The 27,224-nt window shown below is 43.4% G+C and overlaps 1 protein-coding gene across 2 annotated transcripts in view; it reads left to right on the top strand.

Annotated features, from left to right (window-relative positions):
• Positions 1–27,224, top strand: part of USP13 (ubiquitin specific peptidase 13) — a 748,772-nt gene that overhangs the window by 375,142 nt on the left and 346,406 nt on the right. For both annotated transcript variants that reach the window (XM_069618675.1, XM_069618676.1), the window contains exons 6-8: positions 8,268–8,452; positions 14,819–14,913; positions 17,911–18,098. In XM_069618675.1, coding sequence (XP_069474776.1) covers positions 8,268–8,452; positions 14,819–14,913; positions 17,911–18,098 — 468 coding nt within the window. The remainder of the gene's footprint in view (positions 1–8,267; positions 8,453–14,818; positions 14,914–17,910; positions 18,099–27,224) is intronic.

Here is a 27,224-nt window from a genome sequence, read left to right as displayed (position 1 = left end):
TGTTCTAATCAGAATGATAAACTAATAGCATTTGAAGACCAACATTAGCAGTCTATGAATAGGTTACTGTTCTAGTACATCAAGGATCATTTTTATCAGTAACATCCAGGAAGGTATACCACCTGTAGTATTAATGCAGGACCGTATGTAAAAGGTACATGTAACCCATATAGACAGAGAACACACATTAGCTGCCTCACAGAATGCAAAAGTGCTCATGCATGGATAGAGGAGACTAATTGGAAGGAAGGAGAAAGCTACACATACCATAGCATGGATAGTGGAGGCAGATTAGAAGCTACCAGGAAGGTGTCTTTATCCAGACAGAGGTTAGAAGTGAGATATGGTTCAAATAGTGTTGCCATTAGATATCAAAGGAACAAATGACTGTGGTGTGTGATATAAATATGCTCACTATTAAAGTGGAAGCACCCTATAGCCAGTGAAACCATGAATAAGCCTTTTATGAAGATCATACCATGAGAAGGAAATCACTCTGAAGGGCTGACAATTTTGAAAGATTTAGGGACTGGCAATATTGAGAGATTAGGCAATGAAAAATTAAATGAGATGCCAAGGACCACACATTGGTGAAGGGGTGAAACTGGGATTAGTACCAACTCTGCAATGTCTGTATTTGAACACTTTCTGTTCCTTTGGAAAGTACACAAATCACATTACCACACATGACAATTTTTAAGCAAAATATTATGGAAGGGTGTTATGCAAAATGGGAATGGTTCTAGTTTCATTCGCCCCATCATCAAGGGAAGTGTTTAAGTACCAGCATATCAATCGATGTGATTTAACAAATGTAATCTGGGTTTGTCTTTTGTATTTTAAAGTTTTAAATACTTCCAAAACAATGGCTTGTGACATTTTCATTTATAAACGTGCATAAAAATCTTTGACTTTTACCAAAAAGTGAACTGTTTTTTGTTTCAAACAAGCAGACCTTAAAACATGCTTGCATGAGGCCCACCACATTTGGTCCGCTCTCTTCTGTCTACCAACACTTGCACCCAAATAGCATACATAAGAAAGATCAAGTAATGGCCTAAACAATACCAGCAGCATGTAAGAAGGCAAACCTAACAGTAGACAGCAATGTAATGTTAGATATTTTAGATGATTTGACCAGGATCACTGTATCGTCTGCTGGCAAAGCCAGGATACAAGTATTAACGGTTTCGTTCCATAGTTTTGAATTTGGATACTTATTCACCTCTTGGACTAACACTTGTGGAGGCGATTGCCTAGGTTTTAAAACACCCCAGCTGAACAAACCAATTTCTAGACCTTCACCATGATATGTTAGTTTTTATATCAACCCCTATCTGGTGCAGGTACATTGCTGATAGTAGCAGATGTTGTTTTGCAAAACCAAGTACATATGCAGGCAGGTTTATAAACTTCAGACATAGGAAAGGCTCAGCCAGACTTGCTGGAATGTGATATTCAAATTTTGCATGTGAACACATATCTCTGCAATGGGTGCTTCACACACTGAGCTAACCTCTGAACCATAGTAGTACTCCATTTATCAAAATGCATATCACTGTTGCCTATTGCACATGATCAACATAATTGCCACAGGATGGAAAGAATGCTAAAGCGTTGTGCCGTAAGTAACACACAAACTATATATACCACAGTGACCACAGAAAGCAATACATGATGAATTGATCAAAGCAAAATGTACTTGTCAAAACAGAAAGGCAATGGGTTTAGAGCCTCAGCAGTAACCCATAAAATATCCTGACGTGTGCCATTTAAGACTGCGGAACAATGGAATCTTACTTCTTCAGATCAGGCAGCCTTGTGGGGCCCCCCTCCAAGGTGGGGGCCCTGGTCAAGTGCCCCTTTTGCTCTCCCATAAAAACGTCTCTGTGTGAAGGGGCTCCCCCTTCAGGAGCAGTGACATTTGTTGGATTTGTCACAGTGCACACCATGCACACCCAGGGCCATGTAGCGGTTTTATGACGCAGCACATTCCAGCCAGGGACTTCTTCCACTGACACTGAAGGTGGCGCACTATAAAAACGTTTTTTTTTCCGTATTGGATTCCTGGATTATTGGCTTGAGTAGGGCCCAACCCGTCTCGGACCCATCTTGACAAATACCCTGTGTCTCAATGGACGATGAACTAGGCCGGTGTGTAACAATGAAATATTTATTTATTTTTAGAATTCAATGCAAAATCAGAGCAAAACAAAATTGGGGAAGCAGCCACCACGGTGTGGCAATACAAATGCAAAATCTTATAACATAGTTAATTGAAATTCCTAAAATAATCTTCATAAACCTTTAATGGAAAATAGAAGCAAAATCGTTTTTTCTTGATAATGGCAGATGGTACACAGATTATGCACGCCCTGCAACACTTCCACCAAACACCTGCGGACTAAATTCTTTGCTGATGGAAAGCAGTGGCAAGGAGTCAGAAAGAAGAGGGAACATTTTTATTTAAGATTCAGCCTACCACCCCAATTTAAGATTCAGCCTACCACCCCAGAATGGGAGGCCAGAAACGAAAATGAAAACCCTCAATAGGGGCAATATGGCATACTCCGATTTTACTTGTTACTTATAGATCAGTTATAGTTGCGGTAGGATAGCTAGAACAGAACTTTTTGTGGCTGCACTTAAGAGACAAGGAGGCTTACAGCTTACAGACTACTGAGCAGGGCACCAAAGCAACATGAACACAGGTGAGAAAATCGATTTTGGGAGGAAAATGATGCACAGGAAAACACACGCGACAGAATTGCAATTTCATATTTTACACAGGCTTTAAAATGACAAACAGCTAAGAAAAGAGGCTTAGCAGTCAAAATCGGAAATCGTTTTTTGGGGATGAGAAACAAAGACACAGAACAGATAGGAATCTGAGGGGAAAGGATTATCTAAATAGGATGATGGTGTGGGTTTTTCTACGGGAAATGCAAATCTGATTTTAAAGAAAAGCGGTATACACGGGCAAATTCGGATTTGTTAGCACAAGGAATAGTTCTACTGAGACTATATTTTAAGGACTATCATTCTTAAAGAAAGTTACTTGACATGAGGTGGTTGAGTTCGAATTGCAACCAGTTCACTGTGAATCTCTAGGGGAATTCATTGATTTAATTCAAAATGGTATTAAGGACTTACATATAAATGAAATAATTATAAAAGGAAATATTCTAACAGATATAGGCGAACACCGATTATTCTAAGGAAAAGTGAACAGATGATTCTGGCAGTTTGGGAATTGACTAGGGTTTTTATGGGATTTGAATAGGATGCAAGGGTAAAAGAAGGGGACATGCAGTACTTTGGGTACTGGGAGATATGATACTTACAAAGTAAGCTTGAGTTTGGTAATTTGGACAGCCAGCCAGGTCTCTGGACAGCGGGCCCAGGGAATCTGGTTACTGGGACAGCGGGCCGAGAGATCTGGTCACTGGGACAGCTGGGCTCTCCTTCAGGGGATCAGCTGGGCAAGGTCTGGTCACTGTGGAGAGCTGGGCCCTCATGAATGGGATCAGCTGGGCAAGGTCTGGTCAGCTGGGCTCTCCTAGGTGGGATCAGCTGCCTTTCCTCCTTTCTCCCTGGATTATTTGGTATACCTGGATGGATTTCAGCATCCTGTCAGTGGATGATCAGTAGCTTGTCCTGAAGCTTATATAGGCAGAGTGACTTCATAGAATTTTACTATCTGGGGAAGTACTCTGGTGGTTACCCCTCTACTGGGATAGTGCAGCCTCCCAGTGTTCCCTTCCTCCCCCTGGGCTGATTGGTTCAGGGGAAGTGACATCATTTTAGGGGTGTGCATTTATGACTTTCTTTGTCTCACAAAGCCTATTTTTTACAAAAATTAGTTATGGGTCAAAACATGAGATTTACGCTAGTTACCATCACAAAAAACAGATATGCGGATTCCATATTTCAGAAGGAATTGGCCAGCTGGAATACCACTTCTGTGTGATGATGCACAATTTCGTCATTTTCAGGAAAAGCAAATATTAAAAATTCTGCAAAAAGCTACATGTATGCATACTAGTTTTTGGCATATTTCCCCTAAGTTTTACGTCTGTGCCATTTATACTTCACCCAGAAATGCATTTTTCCTGCCATTCCAGCCCACCATGTGCCAGAAAGATGCACATGGTCTCATGTCACTTATTTAAAAATCTCATGAACACTGTCAGCATATCACATTGCTGCTTATTCAGATTGCGGGGGAAAATTTCTTAAAGTATAAATGTCCCTTATTGTCAATGAGGTAGATTTGCCATGGATGAGGGTGGTTCTGCCACCCCCACAACCAAATTGTCTTCCCCTGGGTCAGCGTGAACAAAGGATTTCCATGACACCCTTTGAAGCCCTCCAGTGGATGCTGGGAATGGATGTAGCGGGAAATCACACCTCCGGTCGAAACACAGGGCTTCACCCCCTTCTTTTGTCCTTCAAGGCGGTTTTGCCTGTCAGTCTGGCAGAACCAGTAATTATGACACTGTTAATCCCAGTTCATTTGTAAGTGCGAAATTGGGAGGCAAGCCTTCCTGCCAAAATGGTTTGACTGGAATTCCTGGACCTCAGCCAGGCTGATTGAAGTCTTTTTTGGGGGGAAAGAGCATAATATACATTCCTTTGCAGCCCCTCCACCCACATATCCAATTGTATTTCTGTGCGAGCCACAGTATTTAACATTTTAGTTTTCAAATGGCATTTCCTGCTTTGCAAAAGCAGATTTACCTGTGTGTTCATTTTCTTTCATGTTAATTTCACAAATGCGGTTTCTGCCGCACACAGTTACTTTTGAATTCACTTTATGGAAGGCTTTTAACGATTCTGTCAGTTTCTGGACACAAATACATGCTGCAAAGAGTTTCTTTGTAATTGATATGAGGCAAGAGAGAGAGAGACATGCTTTTGCTTTCCTTTGCAGTAATTTGTGTGCGCTTGTTAATTTTAAAAGTAAATCATAGCCGTGTGGACTGAAACAGAATTCTTTGCTCTTCATGGACTTTATTAATGAAAACAATGTCGTTCTGGGAAGCATTGCCTTTCTTTATGGCAATCAGATGACATACATATGCAGGGCTGTGTTTTATGGAGCAAAACTTTGTGGTGTTTAAATGAAAAGAGGAACAAAGTGCAATGCGGTCTTGAATGCAGGTCACTTTCTTGTGCTTGATTTGAAGCCAAACCTCTGGGGTTGCAGTGTTCAAAGCTCGCCAAACATGTGCCAAGGAGAACACAACACAGCCGTTTTTGGGTGAATGTTGAAATGTGGTTTTGTGATGAAGGGAACTTCTGTTGGGGCTGGTAAATGTACCCCACAGCCATAAGTTACTTCTATCGTGCAAGCTTAGCTTGAACTGGTGGTAAATTTGGAATATTGGAAACATTTTTGATATGATATGATAGGTTATTTATAATATGCTTAATACTCGGAGGTTTCTAAGCGCTGACCCGGGGATCGAACCTGTGTTTCTCTGTGTCGTCTTGCTTCCAAGGCAAGCATGTTGCCGCTGAGCTATCCTCCGGAGACAGATGGCCTGAAGGACATTGATGTTCCAATGTTAGTCAGGTCTTGAGTTACACCTGAAGACGCTGAAGCCACTACAAGACGTATCCGCTTCTTGCAACCTTTAAATTGACTTATTGTAACAAAATGGAGGACCAATTATGAGAAACCTGAGGGTATTCTCACTCGTAAACCCCCCTGCATCCTCCTCTCACGTGGCCAGGGAAAGTCCATTGCTCTTGGATCCTGATCCTGGGGGTGGAGAAGCGAGGGAGGATCACCTGGGAGGAGGGTCCATAGGGATTGGGAGTGGGGTGCACACAGCTGAGACATGTTATCCCCCTTTCCCTATTGAGGACCAATCTAACCCTTCCCTGACTTATCGGTTATTGTAAGCCGGCTCCCCTCATTTTCCTCATGTGACACTTAACAGTACTGAGAGGAGAAAGATGAAACAAAGAGTGATGAACACTATGCCATTAAACCACTTTGGTACTGGGATGAGGGGGATGCCTGTAGGGTGTTGTGAAGGTCAGGCATGTTCTCTAGAATCAGGCAAGCTCAATTGGGGAAAGCACATCTTAAACCTGTTAAAGGGTTGCAGGTGTATAAACTGAAAATCGGAGAACACCACAAGGAGCAACAGGGAGGTCTGTGTGGGGGAGACCAGCAGGGGACCTTGTTGCAGAGGAGGCAAGCCTTTAGACGGATCTGCTGTCAGTCGGTCTGCTGTTTACAGAAGACCGAGACGCTGGAGACTGCAGAGAGAGGTGGTCTCACGAAGCGTGGCATAAGAGCTTGGGCTCCTTTCAGCAGACTGAAAGCAGAGAAGGGAGCCGTGTGGAGAGGGCACCCTTTTCCCTTTGAACGAAAGTGCTCTTTCTCCTGTGTTGGTGAGCAGACACAGGAGTGTCCAAGAGACCGAAGTTGGACCCCAAACATCAGAAGCAGAGGTTTGTGTGCTCGGCGCTGCTGTGGAAATTATCAATGGGACCACTGAGCTTCTGACGGATGAGAAACCCGGTATAACTTGTTATGCGAGTGCATTGGCAAGAACGTTTCGATTGTTGAAGTTTGAGAAGGAATACTTTGTATCGCAGTGATTGCATGTCTCAGAGAGAACGTTTTAAAAAAAGTCTCTGGTTGTTGGAAACTTAAACTTAAGTAAAACAAATGTATATTGAATACCGAACCGAATGGAAACTTAAAAAATGAACTGCATGAATGCATATTGAACGCCAAATTAAATGAAGCCCTGAAGTTAAGAATGCTGAATGCGGAATGGAATAAAATGTTATGGGCCAAGGAATAAAGCTAACAGCCAAGGTGCCCATGTGAAATTTCTTTTTAGAAAAGGGTGCAAGTGTGACAGAGTCATAAGAAGGTGGGGTGCGAACAAAATAACCTCAGAGTGAACTTTTATGAGTGAATGCAGTGCAGCAAGGCCAAAGACTTGCAAGTGGTGTGTGACACGTGATGGCAGAGCCACGAGGCTGACAAAGAGAAGCCAGAGGAGTGTAAATCAGCATATAAAACCTAGAGGCCGATAAAGAGGAACTGAGTGAAGGTGATTTGGTGCTCAGGAGCGAGTACTAAATAACCTTTGTGGGCTGAAGAGCCCAGGGATCCTGGTTGGGTGACCTGTGTGGGGGACCGTTTGGTCTGACAACTGCACCTAGATCAGTGAGCTCTGAATGCTGAAAACCAAGGATATTGCGATGAAGTTAAAGTCTAGGGAAGGGAACCCTGAGACTTGAGGAACTACATTTGTTGTCTTGAGAATGGAGCCTCACAACCTTTTTCTGTTTGAACTATATTGCTTGGAACTTGGGGAAAGGAACCCCGAGGATTGTTTGGAACTTTGTCAGCTTGCTCTTTTCGAAAGGTAATCTTCAGACTTTTGTGCAACTATCTTAGATTTGGGGAAGGGGAGCTGAAAGGGAGCTGCAAGCTGGAAAAAGCTTTGAACTTTGAGTTAAATAATATTTATTTTATTATTGACAGCCCTACACATTGTTTTGCTTTAGTTGTGAGGGCAAGTATAGGCTTTGGACACAGACTTTTAAGTTGAACTCATTGACTCACACTTTCCTTAGTTGCATTCAGGTAGGGAAATCCCATCTTAGCATAGGGCAAGTTAGGCCTCATACCATCCTGACATTTGCTTTAATAAAGTATTTTATTTTGACCTTTAAGCCTGTTGTCTGTGTCTTGCTTCATGATGCCTTCGCACAACTCGCTTGCAAAATGAATGTTATTGGACAAATTGCTTTAGTAGAGACATTTTGAAGGGAACTAAGTCAGTAATGCCAACCATCTGGACAGTTGGTGAGTGGTACACCATTCATTCGAAAAGGATTAAGTCTTCCTATGAAAGGAGATTAGGTTGTCAAAGGGCACAGTGATGGAACAGCCCTGAAAAATGTAAGAAAAGAAATAAAATACATGTTGTTGACTGCAGGAACGTGCAAGGGTTTCTACCACCACAAGTGAAGTGCCATTTCGGCACTCCATCCCTCCTTACAATGTTGCTGATCTGCTGTTTGGCCAAAATGGTGCCCCAGTGCCACTTTTCTGGCTGCACCCTAGGTACTCCCTAGAATTGCTTTATTGTAGTGTGTGCGATGCCATTGCCATCAATAAGCTCCCAGCACCTGTTCATGAGCCTGTTTGAGATCCGTTACAGTGTATTTATATGTTCAATGATGGGTTTCCAGCTAATATACAGCCATTTGCTTTTTCTTTGGTTTAGCGGCTGGAAGTGTGCAAAATGTGAAATGCGGGAGAATCTTTGGCTAAACCTGACGGATGGCGCTGTTCTGTGTGGGAGATGGTTCTTTGATGGCCGTGGGGGGAATGGACATGCCCTGGAACATCACAAACAGATGGGTTATCCCTTAGCAGTGAGACTAGGAACAATCACACCTGATGGTGCAGGTGAGTACTCACAACGTAACTTTTTATTTACAGCTGAAAGGAAATTAAAATGGTGAACCTTTGCAATGAGTTGCCTCTAATATTTACGAGGATCATATTAAAGTGAATAATACTTGATGTTTTAGAGTACTTAAAATGTAACACTTGCAAAACGTATGTTGTGTATAACATTCACCAGCATGGTAGTGCGCCAATTTATTTCACTACTGACTTAATATGCCTGAAGTCTGCTTCTGGAACACACCGGTTGGACTGTGGAAATAACTCACCTGACGGGCCAGTAGTGATTTGATACCAGATACTGTCTTCCCGTTAGAGCAAGGACCTTGTTATAAACACTGCAGAGTGTTGATCAGTTAGAGCATCTGACTTGCACTTGAAACTATTTAAAAGGAATGACCAGGCAGCGACCATTATAGACTGTGCCCAAGCCACTTAAAATTCTTGGATTGCAGATTAAAACTCTTGCTAGAGACCACATCTCGATCATTCTGACTGAGCCTGTCTTAGCTCCTTACCACATTTTTCCCATCCTCCAACCCAGTTACCCCGCCCTTAACTGTCTCATGATGCCATCTCTCTCCTTGGATCTCTATGCCATCAACAAGCTGCGTTGGTCACCTCCAATATTATTTCTTCTACACCAGCATCAACAGTGTCCTTAAGTGTCACTTTCTCAGAGGCCGATTTCATTCCCCCCCCCCCGTCTGTTTTTTCATTCGAACACAAAGCTTGAAGGAGAAAAAAAGGGAGTAAAAGTCTGGCATTACAGCCTGCTCAGGAGGACGGTGGAATTGTAATATGAGATGATGACCTTTCCAAACTTATTTGGCCCAGCTTTGCCTCAGGACAATAACTTGGTTGGGCATCAACTGGCGATAATGAGCCCTTGCATGTGTCAAAAATGCTTAAATAAAAAAGATTGCTATGGGCAAGATTAAAAAGGTAAATATGTAATTATACATGTGGAGAATTAAAAAAGAGAACTACTCCGATAATTTGGGAGATGGGTTTGGTATCCCCCTTTTAGAGATATACAGGTTCATTTAATCTCTTATCTGTTATAGTGTACATTAGAAAAATATTGCATAGTTACTGCTTATTACTCCGAATTAAGGGTAAATCTGAATTGGGTTTTAAATGTGCAATATACTACCAAAAGTCAAATATTGCCCTTGAAAATAAAACCTCACATTACGATATTTCAACCAAAACTCAGAGCCTATTAGCCCAATGCCAATTAGTTGATGTTATGGCTAATGGAGTATCATTCAGAATCAACAATTCACACTGGAAGCACTCAGAATAAGTTTGAAATGTTTTTACTTAGTCCAAATTTAAAATTAATTCATCTTTTATAACACGCTTAATACGGATACCAATCTTTACCCACGGGACAGGATTCAAACCTGTGTTGCTCTGCCTTGTCTTGCTTTCAAGACAAACGTGTTGCCCCTGAGCTATCCTCCTGGACCAAATACGACCTATTTGTGTTCCTCTCTAATAGATCTGGAATGCCAAGTTGTGACTTCTCTGTTGGCCATTTGTGTGCTGGATTTTACAAATGACCCAATTCAGAAAATGTATAAAAAGATTAAATTACACAGTGGTGAAGGGATTTCTTTTACGTAACAATGAGTCAAATATTTAGCAATTTTTGATTGTCATATTTAATACATACAAGGTTGAAAGGTAAAAGGCATGTTATCTGATTCAATAAATTTTAGTTCATCATATAGCGTCGCAAAAGTTCTACTCTCGACACACCTTAAAAACTTTTGAAATTGTTTTGTCATTTACATGACTGTATGTTGGAGCCCACAGACCTACTATGGATATCAATACTTCATGGTGTGATTTGGGCTTTGTTAGTTATTGTTAGAGCAAATATTCTCTGGAACATCCAGTATTACTGAAATGAACATGTGAAAATGTAAATTTTCGTTAGAACATTGGGTGCATCTAGAATCTTCATATTGGGGATTCAAAATGTAAAAATACAAATTGACAAAGCTATTTTGGTTTCTATTTAAGTACACTATAAACCATATAAGTAGATCTGAAAAGCAATTGCAGTATATTTTTTCTTAACAAAAGAATGTGTAGTGTGGATCATGAGGACAGGATTCGCTGTGAGTTTTGAAGTGCGATTATATAATCAATAAGTCACAAATTGAAAGATAACTCACTGGAAAGTGTTAAAGGGAAGAAAATAAATCTTGCTTGATAACTTGGGCTATGATTTCAAACTATCTGTGTTATCAGTAACCTTACAGAATGATGTTTCAAACTAGGCAGGATGAATATTCTTAACAAAATTGAAAACCAAGGACCTGATTTGCAAAGATTTGCAATAGAGAACACAAGGAGCTTCTCAGATTTGCACCTGCTACCTTACACCTGATTCACAAAGCCTGAAACTAGAGCATATCTGGAGATGCTTGGAGCACCTTTGAGAAGCTCACATGCAAAGGTGATTTCACAAAGATTTGCTCAAGGGCATCTCTCCAGACAATTTGTTCCAGTTTTAGGCTTTGGGCTTTGTGGAGTGGAATCGGATATAAGGCACACCAGGTGCACATAAATAATGCTCGCATACATTACCTTAACGGCTCCATTGCAAATCTTTGATAATCTGGTCCCAACGAATCCTTTGTTTGTACATCAACCAATATCCAGATTCTTTTCTGAGTATTCTTTTGATGTAATCCTGGCTGAGACAAAGAAGCAGCTAACCATCATTGAAATTGAATGGACTAGCACAGACATTGGACAAGCACATACAGGTCAGCACTAAAATGGTAATTCAGGAGAGGGGGCACGTAACAGAAAAGTGAGAGTAGGAAGAGTGTGGAAAAAGCTACCCCATGGGAAAAATAAAAGAACATTTCTCCTTATTGTGAGAAACCAGAAGGAGTCTCACCCGCTAGTCCCTGTGGCTCTATCCCTCAGGTGGCCAGGGCACGGCCATCGCCTTTGGATACAGACCCTGGGGGTGGACCAGTGCGGGAGGATCACCTGGTTGAGGGGGTCTTCGGGGAGTGGGAGTGGGACGCTGTGTTGGAGTTTGCCCTCAAATGGGCCATCACCCATCTAAGATACTATCTTTTAGGATGGAAGTTCCCCCTTATAACAGACCACTCACCTTTAGTATGGATACGCCAACTAAAGGATTCTATCCCTCCCTCGAGTCATGTGATGGTCCTTAGACCTGCAACCCTACTGTTTCATTGTGGAACACTGAATTGGCAAAGTACAGGGGAACTTCTATTTCCTTTTCCGGTTTCCCTGTGAAACAGATGTCTACATCGCATAGGGGAAGGGTATGTGAGAAACCGGAAGGTGTCTCATCCGCTAGTCCCTGTGGATCTCTTTCTCTCCCAGGTGGCATGGGTACAGACATTGTCTTTGGATCCAGACCCTGGGGGTGGACCAGTGCGGGAGGATCACATGGGGAGTGGGACACCGGATGGCGAGATGCAGTATCCCTCCCCCTGTAGAACCTTTACCCCATCCTACCATGTAGGATACATGGAAACCCTACACCACCCCCCTTTTGCTGCATGAACACTTTCACATGGACAGCCTGCTCTGGGAGAAAACACTCCCACCCGAGCCCTGTACCTGACATGTTCCGGTACTATTGTCAGGCAATTAATGGTAATCATTCACACCTGACTTCCATTAAACTTCCCCACACAGATAAAAGGCAGAGCACGAGAGCACACTCTGAGCGAGGCAAAGTACACAAATGAACAGTACTTTTCCGACGGCAGCTGAACGAGGGAAGAAAAACAGCAAACCAAGAAGGGTATGCAAGTAGGGAGATGCCCATGACCCTTTCATCGAGAAACCGTTAACTGCCCAGAACCCTGCAAATCTGAAAGCATAAGGCACGAAAATCAAACTACAGAATCCTGTATTGTGGTTCAGAAATACCCGGGCCCTCCTGCGCGGCTGACCGAGTCGGGGAGGATCAGCAAACGCTGTTGTACCCTTCTTGGCTCCAAGATTAAAGTGGCGCCTGAGAGATCAACACAACCAGTGAGTTGGGGAGACTGATACAAGACCGGTCTATGTTGAAGTCAAGGTTACAAGCAGCAACATGGTATAAAGAGAACAAGAACAAAGATTGAAACATGTGTGATGAAAGACGTGAGGAAAGCTTATTTGCTGATGGATGTTTGAACATTTACGGAAGAAAGATATAATACTAATGACGGAGTGGTCCGGTGCCACGTGGGTGCCCAATCGAAAGGTCTCTGTACAAGTATCCAGCCAAGAAATGGCAGAAACGAAAGTAAGAACATTGTGTGAGGTGAATCGAAGTGGTTCTGCAACGGTTTAAGCAAAACCCATTGCACATTCGAAAGTGTTCGAAATTGATGTCAAGGAAAAGGTGGAAAGTGAGATTGCGTGGTCCAAGCCTGAATGAGGGAGACCAAATGTGAACATTGTGCTAAAGGGATCCGAGCCCGAACCGAGCCCAAACGAGGGAGGACTATTGTGAACATTGTGATAAAAAGGGGTCCAGGCCGGAAGGAGGGAGACCAATGATTAATATTGGAAACGAGAATGTGTACATGTGAAAAATCCTGAGAAGAAAGGAACTTTGGTGCTTGTTTGTTACGACCGGCCCTCTGCAGTAAGAGACTGTTACTGGAAAGAAGGCTTTGCAAAAGGCCCTGATATCTATGCTTTGAACTGTATCCTCATGCCGGAGTGTGCGCGAAGCTCGTGCCTCCTTACCCCGTGCTGAAAACGTGTGGAAGGGAAGCGAACTGCTCAGCTATCCAGACATATTATTTCTTGAACACAAATGGGCCCTGAAGTTGAATATAGAGTGCAGAAAAAATATGGCTTGAGGTGTCATCTGTGAAAACCACAGTATAAGGAGGACTTTTCAGAATATGAAAAACTCCAAAAGGCTATCCATGTGGTCCTGGAGAGGCGGTAGATAGCAAAGGTAGAAATATAGTCCAGATACCCATATCCTTGTTGGATATACGTCTCATCCCCAGAAAGCAGTCCCAAGACATGAATAGGATGTGCATAGTTCAAAGTGGTTTGGTCCACAAACCAAATCTAGGGACTGAAACAGTTGTTGGAGAGGTTTACTTCTGATCAATTTAATGTTCTGCAAATAAAATGAGCATTTGGAGGGTCCACATGCTACCTTGTTATCATCATATAGAGAAATGTATCAGAAATGAGGTTTTCCTTTTCACTTTAAATTCACCCTTTTTAAAAAAAATGTCTTGAACTTTGTTTGATGTTTTTCACCCCATACATTTTCTGGTATCTATAGATCACTGGCCAAAGTTGAATACCTTCATCCCTTCATATTTTTTTTACTTTTCCCCTGAATTCCTCTCTTGAAAAATCCTTGCCCTTATCTTTTCACATTTGTTCATGATATGCCTTCCCTCCTAAATGCGCCTTAGTTAAACCTTCAAACCCCTGGATAATCTTCCCTCGTGCCCCTGCTATTTTCACATTTCATAGCACCGACCCGCCCTGATTATTGATACGTTTTGTAGGTTTGTTCATTTCAGAGGTCAAAATGTGTGTGTAAAAACATGTTCTATTTCTGATCGCATATACTGCATCATATCCTTGCACAGGCCAAGTGACTGAACATGAAAAAAATAATGGTTATGATTAGTTTGGAAGCACGGTTTAAGTTGGAGAAATTAAAATACTAGGGTTTCCCATGGTTTGTGGGAATGTGAAGTGTAGATCTTGATGTCAAAACATGTCCAGTCGGAGCTATGCAGAATTGGGATTGGTGATGTGCAGAGTGAGATTGAAGTGCATGAGGTTTGCATATGCATGCGTGTGTTGCACGTTCTAATGTGAGGATATGAATTGGGACGCATTTCTGCAGCAAGGTGAGGTGTAAGGACGGGCAGCATGAGTTGCATGGCAGTGTGAGTAGCAATGAGTGAGTGTGCACACCAAGCCAGCAGAGCAAGTATGCAGAGCGGCATACAGGAAATATTGCCTGTAGAGGTCCAGTGCGAAAGGTGTATGTAGGTACACAGTTTGCTTTAAAGAGTTAGGCTACCCACCGCTTATTAGGATGTGTGTGTAATGTTACACTGAGCAATGTGCGTGAAATGCACTGTTTTACCCTGAGGCATTATCGGGTGCAGTGAACTGTACAATGTAAGGTGGGTGTTAGTATTCAGTGGATATTATAAAGAGTAGCGGATGTGAAAAAGTGAAAAAGTGCAATTAGCGCGCCGGAGCAAGGGGTCCGTATGCAGTGCACCAGCGAAGGCGCTTCTTGCACTGGGCACATCAGTAGCTTGTATTCCTGTAGCTCTCCGGGTGACTGGATGTCTGTCTCTTGTGTCTTTGTAGATGTGTATTCATTTGAGGAAGAGGAGGCGGTTCTCGACCCACACATAGCCAAGCACCTGGCCCATTTTGGAATTGATATGCTTCAGATGCACATGGTAAGCCATAACATTTCAAGTGAGTTTAAATCGCTTTATTTCCAGAGTAACCAGATGTGAAGAGTGCATTGTATGGTTTAACCTCGGCTCAGTTAGGTTTGTTTGCCACATCAGCACTCGGGGGGCCGGAGCTAATTGGCAAATATTGAAAATTTGGTTTACTACCAATGCGTGCTTCTCATCAATGCAGATACAGGCAGGCTTAACATAAGAGGCTTTGCGGGTGGCCAGGGATTGTGGGCTGATGGCAGAGGGGTACACAGTTCTCAAGCTGGAGATGCAAAGGGCCTGTAGCCAGGGTGTCCAAATGAGTAAAGGTGAGGTAGCTACGTTATGGCAGTATCCAAACTCTGTCCTGGCCCGGCACTGAATAGACCTTTGGGAGATATTGGTGGTATCTAGCATGGATATAGGCCACACCTTTATCAGTTCAGAGTAGGCTATTGGGTGTAGCCTAGTGTGGAAGACATTTTCCTAGCCAATGGGATGAAGCCCTTAACCCAGCACTCTTTTTCAATAAGCCATTACTCCATGGCAACTTACTAGGCTTAACAGGGACTTGCAGACTCTCTGGCCTCAGATGGCTGGCAGTGTCTAGAATTAGATTGAGGCTCTACTAAAGTAGCCTTACAGGGTAAACAGTCTATTATGGTTAATGTCCAGGAGTGCCTAGAAATGGCCATCACCAGCTGTGAGATGAGCAGCTGTGCATATAGCCCTTTCTTAAACTTCCTGACTTGGACTGGGATAGATCTGATGGGAGGGGCCTCTGATACTAGCCCCTAACTCCGACGATGGCAAAGCGCTAGCAAAAAAGTGAACACACTGATGAATCAAGGGTGCCAGGGTTACACCCCGTGGGCAGCCACTAGTGCTAGGTATGGACCATACTATCCCCCATGGAACAATGCAAGTGACAAAGTGGTGGCTTCCAGGGACAGACAGGATGAGCTTAGCTTCTAAAACCGTGCGCCTAAAGCGTAGTCCAAAAAATAGCCTTGCAAGCTTTGCTCCATATCAAGAAGAGAGTAAACAATTGGGTCCAGCAAGAGAATGCTGTGGGTTCGTATTTGTTTGCAGTCTTTAAGAATATAGAGCTCTCAGGTTTCCCGTGGCCAGGCATGAGAAGGCCATCCCATTCTCTTTTTTTTCCGTTTGGATACTGGGACATGTATTTTTTTCTTTCCCATTTGCAATTTAGGAAAACTACAAGTCGCAGAATTACAAGAAAAAACAAGACTGGATGGCCGCCTTGGACATGGACACGGGAAATTTGTGAGCTCTGAAAAATGGTCTATGTATTATTCATTGCTTGTACTGTTTTGGGGACATCTTGAGCATTATGTTGCACATTTTTAGGTTGTGGCCGTATCCTTTCAAGGGTGTTTGTGTGGATGCCATTGCCTCCAGTGCTTGGCACCTTCATTGTAGGGCAAGCTTCCATCAGACAGAGTGGAAGCATTACCTCTGATTCTCGCTCCTTCATACCTCCTATTTAATGTTCCTTCAATCCTCCTATATGATGTTCTTTCCTCCTTTCCCTCCTTTTCCCTCCAAACACGTCTCTCGAAGCCTGTTCCACCTCCCTCTTCTGCTTTACCTCAATAGCCTCCTCACTCCGTTTTTATCAACCTCTACAACTCGCTTGCCTCCTCCTTACATCCTCACCCTTGCCAAACTGCCTATTTTTCTTAGAGGGTCCTAACCCTTCCGCCCTGGTTGGCCTTCCCGCAATGGGGACACCTGTGTGTGTTTATTGTGGCTGTGAGGGAACTGGAAAAGTGTTCCTCCTGTATTGAATTCAGCTTAATGGAGTAAGTTGCATTGGCGGTACTCAGCGGCGCAGACAAAGCAAATTTCCGACTTGACCGCTGCCCAGGATGTTGTTCGCATCTTCTGGATGCCACTGAGCGGACCACCATCCCGCTTTCTCCAGAACAGACGGGGGTCGCACCTGTTCTACACCAGAATTTGGCCAATGTGCCCATCAGCTGCTGTAACAATTTCAGATGTTTTCCTCAACCTCTGCCTCCACAAAAGGAACCATAAAATGAAGGGGCAATAGTGTATTGGCTTCTTATCACAAGAGCATCCATTGGAGAGAGGGGAATTTATAGTCAGTCACAACCGGCATACTGCATCAATGGACAATGCTGACCTCAAGTAAGCTGAGGATTTTAAGGCTAATGATTACCTGCCACAGGTGTGATCCCTGCTAGCTCTTAACACCCAACTCCTGCATTCGTTTTGTAACATCATCCCTTTCTTAGCCTAGACAGGCGGAGTTGAAGCAGTGTGCAAGGTGTTCTGGGAAATGTCAATTTCAGAATAAAAAGCATAAAAACTGCTATAATCCCAAAATTAATTCTTATCAACAGACAATTTTAAAATGTGATCTTCAAGCTTCTTGATCACTATAGCCATCTGCTTTTACATCTGGAAACAATGTGCAAGAATGGAAAGGCCACAGAGCACGCCGCCCTATTGGTGGGAATGAGAGTGACAACAGTTGATCATAACTATAACTTCCAAGGAGGAGTGGGATAATCCGCGTTTCATTACTTAAGGAAGATGTACAATCATCTTGGCAAAACCTAAATTGTTTTTCTTTAAATGAGTGAATTATTTAAACTATTTGTAGGTTTTTTCTGTTAGGCTATTTAAAGTTGCATGCATAAGTATGCAGAATATGTTTCAGTGAAGAGCATACCACCACTTGACTCATTTTGCAGTGGATCCAAATTTGAAAGTACAAATATTCTTTCTGCATCTGTGTAGCCACTGAAATTATTGCTGGAGTGCAAAAAATCACCACTATAAATGAGATATTTAACAAGCCAAACACTATAGACAATACTTTCCCTTTTCACATTTAGAAAGACTAAAGCACGTAATTTACACTGTGCTGTTTTGTCCTGCTAGTAGTGCACATTTACTGATATTTGTACGTTTTGTAACATTGTGGAAATAATACCACTGTAATGTCTTTACTTTCAGACAGAGAACGGGGTGACGGACAATATGGTGATGCCAAGAATAAGTGAATGGGAAGTGATCCAAGAGTCTGGAATGAAGTTAAAACCTATGTTTGGTCCGGGATACACCGGCATAAAGAACATGGGAAATAGCTGCTACATCAGTACTGTAATGCAGATCATTTTCAGTATCCCTGAATTTCAACGAGCGTGAGTAGCTCCTCATTGTCCTATTAACAATGCAATAAATCTGTGCACTCTCCATTTTTGCTGCTTTTTAGTGCTTTATTGTAATTTCATACTCTGGTGTGCTTTTAAATCTGTGCACTCAATTTTGTGCATTGATTGCCTCCTCCCTCTCAACCTCTTCTTCCAAATTCCTCTTCCTTGGTGACTTCAATATCCACAGTGACTCCCTTGAATCTTCCACCTCAAAGTTCCATGCCCTCTGTGACTACCTCTCTCTCACTATCCTTCCTTCTGGTCCACCCCACTCAGCCAGACACACTCTGGACACCCTAATTTCTGGCAAGCTCCCTATCTCTGATCCTGTCACCCACCACCCCTCTTTCCTGGTCTGAACGCTCTCTCCTTTCCTCCCGCCTGGGGCCCCTTGCCCCTCTATCTTAGCTCCCCCCAGCACTGCCAGCCTCCTTCTATGTCATCCGACTGTTGAAGCAAGTGTCAGCCATTGCTTTTGCTTCTGCCTTCATTCCCCCCTGCCATCCCCACCTCTCACTCTCCCTCCGACTCTGTCCTTTGCAACCTGCACCTCCACATCTCCAACACACTCGACATCCTTGCCCCTGTCATGAGGATCTGCCTAAAACCTGAAGCACGGATGCCAGGAGGAAGATTATTCCATAATTTGGGGGCTAAGGGTGAGAATTAAAGAAACTGCAAAAGAGCACAGGGATGCTTGGAAGAGGTAAGAAGGCTAAGATACTGGGAACGAAGAGAGCATGAAGGAGAATAGGGTGAAATAGGAGAGGAAAAATAAGGATCAAGACCGTAGTTACATTTGAAGACTATGCAAAGAAAATGAAAGTGAAGCAGAGAATCAAACAGTAGAAGGGAGATTGAAAGAATAGGATGCTTGAGGGAAGAATGAGGAGGTAGTTGAAAGAAAACACGATCTATTGAGTTAAAGATGGACTGAAGAGGGGTGAGGTAAGAGGTAAGTAGGGCTGAAGATGTCAAGGAGTTCCCCTCCCTCTCACCTGAGTTCGATCTTTGCTGGATTTCTTGATTGATGCCTTCTTGCGGACTGATCGAGTCTTGAATAAGGCTGCACAAGTCTCTTCCGACTCCAGCGTGCGTTCAAAGTTCCGGGATGCAAGGATCCAGGAATACGGGAAATAAACAGAGTGTGCAACTAGCACACGAGTCCAGAAGTCAAGAAGGGAAGGAAAGGGACTAGGAAAGGGGCAGGCTGGAAGAAGCAAAGGAAACAATACCGCGAGCTATGGAGCACACGTCTGGTCGCTACTTCGCAATAGCATTGAGACGCGCGGAGCCGCGGGAGGCATGGTCTATAAATGGAACACGCTACGTCCAAGGTGTAGAGCGAGGAAGGTGTTTCACAGTGGACGGCCATGTTGGAAGTACAAGGGAGTGTAAGCCCTGTTGAGACAAGGACCAGGAAGTCCAAAAGGGGCGTGTTCTGTAGTTCATGACAGAAGAATAGTCAAGAAGAGAAGATGACACGCTTAGTGGCATGAAAGGAGAGAAACAGACAGATTTTACAAAGATTGAAGAGATGAAAACGATGTAGAATCGGAACTAACACCTACATTATGGGCAGTGAGGGAAGGGGAGAAAAAGATTGAGTGAGTAGAGGATGACAGAGAGCGGGATAGAGGAGGAAATTAAATAATTTCAGTTTTAGAGGGATTGAGAGAAAGGTAACAACAAGATATCCAGGATTGGATGGCTTGTAGACCGGAAGAGACAAGGGTGTGGAGAGCCGTCAGAAAAGGAAGAAAAAGAGAAGAAAATCTGAGTTGTCTTTCTATAAATGAGAGGAAAGATTGAAGGAATCAATAATAGATGCAAAAGGAATTGCATAGACCGAGGAAATGAGGCGACCCAAAACAGAGCCTTGGGGAAAATAGAGGAGCAGGCTACAAGAAGAGGCGCTACCTGACGAAGAGACAGAGGAGGTCCGGGAAGAAAGATGAGATTTAAGGATAGGATTTGAGACATTGAAGGGCCAGACCAGAAAAACCAAGTGAGCAGAGCGTACAAAGAAGACTAGGGTGATTGACAGTGTTGAAGGCAGCAGAATGATACAAAATAATTAGAATGTGTTATCTTTTAGCCTTGTAAGATTGACAATTATTGTGTTTTGTATATTAATGTTATTTATATGGTAATGAAATTTGAAAAGTTGTAATACAACTAAATAAAATAAAAAAATAAATAAAAATAATAATTAGAATAGAAGACCACATATTGTATTGAGCAGAGAGATTAGTGTTAGGAGAGCAGTTTGAGTGGAGTGTGCAGCATGAAAGTCAAACTAAGTTAATTCTAAAATCAAGCTGATATTAGGTCGGATGATTTCAGATGATTTGCTATTTATATTACTCTGACCTGAATCTGAGCAGGCACATCCTCGCTGGGCATATGGAGGATGTCTGCTCGTACAATTACTAATGGCAGTGAGGCTGGCCGCAACGTTGCTATGAAAAAAGCAGGAACATCCTCCTGCTCTTTTTTTGTGGTTGTTGAAGGAAATACACATACTAGTCACCGAGAAGATAATGACCGCTCTAGAGATAATGGGAAAATGTTTTTTAATATTTTGTCTCCCTTTTTGGACTGTGTGAAGAATGAGCTGGGGCTACTAACTTGTCCGACCAGATTGAGAGCTTTAACAATGTTTGAAATTCACCCAATGGTCCCGGGATGATAGCTCAGCGGCAACATGCTCGCCTTGGAAGCAAGACGGCATGAAGCAACACAGGTTCGATCCCCGGGTCTGCGTTTAGAAATCTCTGGGTATTTAAGCACGTTATAAATACGCAACTAGGACAAAAAATAACAATTACGCAACTAAAAAAGAAACAGTTCCTGTAACAGCGCCTCAATGCCCGCGGGCTGTGTTAGCGCTTTAAAAACGCAAAAATAAATACAAATAAACAATGTTTTTCATTGTATGTGATATAAGAAGTGTGAAACTAAGGTGTGTAACTAGTGGGGGGCTCTAGCCATTTTCAGGGGTAGGCATGGAAAATTTTGCACACATGAAATGTTTAAATAATACTTTTTGTTCTGCTGTTCTTACTATTCAATAAGATAAGAGTTTCAGAACATGTTTCTAGTAAAAATGCTCAAGACCTTTCGACAATGAGATAAAACATATCAATGGTATGCTTGGTAATTAAGAGTGCAGAGAATGACTGTATGAAGGGCAGCAGGGAGAGATGTGTGGAAGAGGCGACAACAATCTGAATTATTCACTAATGGATGGTCTTTGTCTACTCATTGACAATGAATTTGAGAACTGTATTTCTGTGGTTTCATAGACGAGAAAGGAAATTGTTGTTGGTGTACAAAAACAGCGACTGTTTTGTTATGTTATTTTTCTTATACCGCGCCAAAGCCCTTAGGCATCCAGGCGCCGAGAGAGAGAAAAGTTGGCAGCCACCAGTAATGAAACGTATTAATAGAAGAGGTGAGTTTTCAAAAGTTTCCGAAACACAAGCAGGTCCCTGGTTTTACGCAAGGGGGCTGGCAAGGCATTCCAGGCCTTGGCGCCTTGGATATGAAACGCTCTGCCAAGCCCGCGGGCTCGTTTCACGCGGTGGTGGGCTAATAGAAGATCTTCAGCTGATCTGAGTCTTCTTGTGGGTTGATAGATATTTATAACGTCTTTCAGGTAGCTAGGTGCAGACCCATAAATATATTTATGGCAAATGGTAAGTAGCTTAAACTGAATGCGAGCCTCTACAGGGAGCCAGTAAAGTTTTATTCTGGCAGCAGTGATCGATTCAGAATTTTTCATCTGAAAGATGATACGGATGGCTTTGTTTTGTACTTTCTGAAGTTCAAGGAGATCAGCTTTACTTGCCCCACATAAAAGTGCGTTACAGTAATCCACGCGAGGTAACATGACAGCTCTCACAAGTTTAGTGCGGTTTTCGATAGAGATAAGTGGGGCAACCTGTCTGTGCACTTTAAGATGGTAGTTGGTGCTCCTAGAAATAGCTGTAACGTGAGCATCACAATCTAAGCTGCTCTCCATGTAAGTACCTAGCGTTTTAACTTTCTGCACGACTTTTATGTCACTGCCATCAATCCTAAAGCCTGAGTACGCCTGGTCCAGTTTAGTTAGTGCCTGGGTGGGTCCAAAAAGCATAAGCTCGGTTTTTGATGCATTTAGGCAGAGCCAGTTGGTAGACATCCACTTTTTTATTAGTTGATACACCGTGTCCACCAGGTGTTGGTCGGTATCATGATTGCCCGTGATGTCAAGGACCAATTGAAAATCATCTGCATAGTTGCAGAAGAAAATTTGAAAAAGTTCTAAATCATAACAGAGGGGGAGGATATAGATATTAAACAATAAAGGGGAGAGACATGCCCCTTGAGGGACTCCACAAGTCAGTATTTGTGGTTCAGAGGCACAATCCCCCCAGTATACCTGAGATTGTCAACCCTCTAAAAAAGATTTTAACCAAGCTATGGCATTTGCAGAGAGGCCCCCGACCGACTGCATTCTGTCAAGAAGGATGTTGTGATCAAGCAGGTCGAAAGCTGCCGATAAATCCAGCAGCATCAGCAGCCCCGACCTGCTTTCTTCCAGCTTAGAGAGCAATAAAAGTCTGTAGATCTAAAAGGGCACTCTCAGTGCCATGTTAACTTCTAAAACCAGACTGCTTTGTGTGAAGTATATCAGCTGTTTGTACATGGTCCTGCGGTTGAATGGTTGCTATCTTATCTATGAGTTTAAGTAAAAACAAAGTATTCGTGATTGGCCTGAGGTTTGCAGCACCAGAAGGGTCTAATCCAACTTTTTTTAATAATGGTGAAACCGCAACATTTTTCAGCGGCTGGGGAATTTTGCCCAACCGAAAAGAAGCATTTGCGAATCTACATAGAAAAGGCGCAAACTGCTCTTTGTGCTCCAGAATAATTTTGGTTGGGAGAAGTTCAACAGGACAGCTGGTAGGATGCATAGATTTCAGTATATTTATCATTTCCACTACAGTAGTTTCCTTGAAACTAAAGCCAGAGGCGGGGTCTGTTTTAGTGGCAGTTTTAGGCATGAGGTTTTGTTTCGTATCAATCAATTTAGTGTCAGATGCTAACTTCTTATTAGGTAACAATACAGGCCTGACTGTAAGGGGTGAGGGGGTCAGGGTTTCCTGTTTAATTTTATCCTGGGCTTTGCGTAATTTGTCCGCAAATGCTTTCTGTACTCGATCGCAATCCTCAGCAGTGGGTTTAATGGAAGAGCCACGGGCGGTAGGTTTTTCCCAAGATCTAAAGAGGCGGAAAAGTTCCTTGGACTGGTCCCCAGCGGAACTAATTTGATTATTACAGTGAGTTTTTTTAGCCTCAAGAATTGCTATTTTATACTGCTTTTCCTTACGCTTCCAATCCAGTAGATTGGTCATAGAACTAACTTTGCGCCTGTTACAAGCCATTCACTTGTTGGTATGAAGGTCCAACCTTTACCAGTGCTTTCTCTGCGGGTATATGAAAAATGAGTTTGGAGGTTTATTTTTTGTTACTTTATTTTTATTAGCATTTGAATAATTTGAACATTAACAATTCCCTTTCCAACTCGTCCGCCTCCCCCGCCTCCCTCTGCACCCCTCGCCCCACGATCACTGTAAGGCATATCGCTCTGTAGTTCACATGAGAGGAGCTTATGGTCCATGTCTATAGGATATCCAGCAATTGGATTCTTTGGGGGCACCATTGTTCACGGAAGTCTTTATGCAGGTATTCCAAGACTATATCCCAGTCTTCCTTAAATGTGGCGCTGTCTCCTTGTAAAGAGTAGGTTACCCATTCTAGCGAGGTGTAATTGCAGATTTTTGCGATCCATTCGTGTTTGGTAGGGATTGTGGCTTGTTTCCACTTTTGCGCTATCAAGGAGAAGGCCGCCACACTTAGAACCACGTATGCGTTCCTCTGGGGCCTAGTCGAGAGCATGTCAGAACATAGCCTAGTCCCAGTAGGCCTTCCCCACCGCACTCCCCCTCCGTATCTGGGGACCAAAAATGTTCATGGCGTTGTTTACGGCTTCCCAGAACGGTTTCAGCACTGGGCAGGACCACCAAATATGCAACCATGACCCTGCCTCGCTGCAACCCTGCCAGCTGAGCCTGGATGTCGCAGGGTATATTGTATGTAGCTTCTCGGGGTTAGGTGCCATTGCACTAACATTCTAGTCCACATTTCCATAATCTGCATCCCCCTCATTAGCTTGGGGATCCTTTGAAACACTTCCCACCATTGTTCCTTTGAGATTGGGAGGGGGAGCATGTCTGTCCATTGTTTCATATAGGTCCACTGGCTCTGGCCCGCTTGTGAAGAGAACAGTTTGTACAGTTTGCTTATCATTTGGCAGTCTCCAGAGCTTGACAGTATGTATTTTTCCAGTGGAGTGAAGTCCCTGGTTATAGAGTGCTTCATGCCCGGGGACAGTAGCCAGTGTCTCAGTTAGGTGTATCGAAACCTATCCTCCTCCTAAGCCCCATAGTCTGTTTTTATTGGTGAAACGGCTTTACCTCCTGTTATCCATCATGTCCCCTAGCTTTGAGGCATCCTGCCTCTTCCCATCTGGCAAATGCCACTTTCTCCAACCTAGGGGTGAACTGAGGGTTCATTAGCAAAGTGAGCTAAAGACTTAGTAGAGTCTCTCCCAGGGGTTATTCACCCAGGGACAGGTCATTGGGCTGTGTTCCTGCTGGTAGAGAGATTCCCAGACTCCCCTCCCCCCTTGTTTTGCATGAATGAACTTTGGGTCTCACCCTAAGTTACCAGAGCGATCCAGATGTGGACCCTTTGCTCACTGTTCTTAGAGAGGCACAGCTTCACCTCACTGATGATGCCCAACAAGGCTGAAACACATGTATGGGGTTGCTGTTGGTACTCTTGTTCAGAGGAGAATTGCCTAGTATTTCGGTGCTGGACTGCCCCTGGGCAGGACAAAGACTGATATGCGGGGAAATGTCTTCTCTGTGAAAGGGACAGTGAGCTAAAGACTTAGTAGAGTCTCTCCCAGGGGTTATTCACCCAAGAACTGGTCATTGGGCTGTGTTTGTGCTGGTAGAGAGATTCCCAGACCCCCCCTTGTTTTCCTTAGCAAAGGTGTAAACGGGGAAGGGTATGTAGTGATGACTGATTTTATCATTGTTGTGTCCCAAATGTCGCCCACCAAAGCTGTTATCTGGCTTCTGTACATGTTGGGGGCCGAGGGTCTATCCTCCCTGGGACTCCACAGGACTTCCACAAGGGGTCTGCCCACCACTGCCCTGTGCATCCTCCGCCATATCTTGTCAGGGCTCCCATTGAACCATTCCCAAATTACTCTCAGTTGGGTTGCTCGGTAGTACGTCATGAAGTTCGGTACACCCATTCCCCCTGCCCCGGTCGGCGCTGTCATGGTTTTCCATGACACCCAAGGCCTTTTCCCTTGCCAGATAAAGTTGCTTACCAATAAATTCAGGGTTTTATAGCATTTTTGGGGGATCGCCAGGAGGATCGCCTGAAAGTAGTAAAGTACTCTGGGTAAGATTGTCATTTTTATAACGTTAATCTGGCCCATCCAGGAAATGTTGAGGGGGCCCCTGTCTCCCAGCCATGTCTTTAGCGTTTCCAGTAAGTGGGGGGTAGTTAGCCCTGTAAATATTGCCTATAGAGTTTGTGATCGCGACCACTAGATACCGGAGGCTTCCCTCTGCCTGCACAAATTGCCCTGTGTGTGTACTTTTCGAGGTTTTAACCCATTGCCTTTACTCTGGCTATACGTAAAATATAATATAATATAGTATATACAATTCATGTATGTACACTGAACTGAAAATAAAGGACTATCCCTGATGATGTAATGCTGCTCCACTAGATGTCCTTACCAACACCAAACAGTGATGTATGGCAAGCTTTGGATTAATCATACCCACCTTAAAATCTTCTGGCCACTTTCTATTCCACATAGGACATGTTACAGTTTGGTTGGCATCATTAGTGAGGTGCAGCTTGTTTCCCAATTTGCAGCAAGTAACGGATCTACGTGTGGCCATCGTCTCTCATGTACAGCGACTCTTCTTTACCATTGTATTGTTACCATTGCTTTAGGAAGAGTCATAAACCATGTCTGGTCAATCAGCTTTCCAGATATGCTCCGTTTTAAATGCATGGCCACTTGGGCATCTTTAGTCACTTTTAACATTACCTCAATCACTGTTTCCCTGCCGCATTCACTGCTCATCCTGCCTCATTCATTTGCCACTTTACCTGATTCGTTGCCCGCTGCCTAACTTACTGCTCACCCTTTCTCATTCACTCCTGACTACTTGTTCACTCTTCACCCAGCCTAACTGGCTCCCTCAGGCTTCTTATGCGTTTTCAGCATACTTCATTCACATCTTGGCCCCCCTCCTGCGCTCATCCTCCCTCATTCATTGACTCACTGCCTCAATCACTGGTGGCCGGCCCTCTTTCACTAGTTGCCCATCCTCATTAAGTCATCACTGCTCCATTCAGTCTTGTTCAGTTCGTTCTGAAGCACGAGGAAAGGTACTGAGAGAATCGGAAGGGACTGATGTAGAAAAACAAAAGAGGATGAGAAGCCGCAGAAGCAGTCCAAAGTATGGAAAGCTTAAGAAAAACTAATAGAAAGTGAATTTATGAGGAAAGCATGGGCACTTTGAGGGAGAGTGGGGGACTTTGCAAGGTAAGGAGAGGGAGGTGTGAGGTGCCAGGAATGAGATGCGGACACAGGGGAGTCATGGTTTTGGTCATAACATTTTATTATGTAAGAAAAGGGGGTTGGAAAATGCCTCTCTATCCCTACTCTAAGAGGTATTCCCTACCTAAAACAAAACCAAGGGTCCGTCCAATGTCAAGCTGTCCAAAGCAAAACATCCTGTGTTCAAAGAACTATTCGGGCCCTTGCATTCTAAAAATCAACTCTAAGGTGAAAGGGAATAATTTCTTTGGCTTTGAGTAGTGTATACATGTTTAAAAAGGAAATGCTTAACTCCAACACAACATGTTCCAGAAGGATATTGTTCCTTGTTCCATAGGGTGGTTCCCTTCCCCTTGATTTATCTTCACTCTGTTTTATACTTTCAAGAATATCAGTTCCTTAGTTTT

This window comes from Ambystoma mexicanum, chromosome 10, assembly GCF_040938575.1.
Source record: "Ambystoma mexicanum isolate Mex_15411 chromosome 10, UKY_AmexF1_1, whole genome shotgun sequence".
Classification (NCBI taxonomy): domain Eukaryota; kingdom Metazoa; phylum Chordata; class Amphibia; order Caudata; family Ambystomatidae; genus Ambystoma; species Ambystoma mexicanum.
Note: the sequence above shows the minus strand (reverse complement) of the source record. Positions and strands in the feature narration are given on the sequence as shown.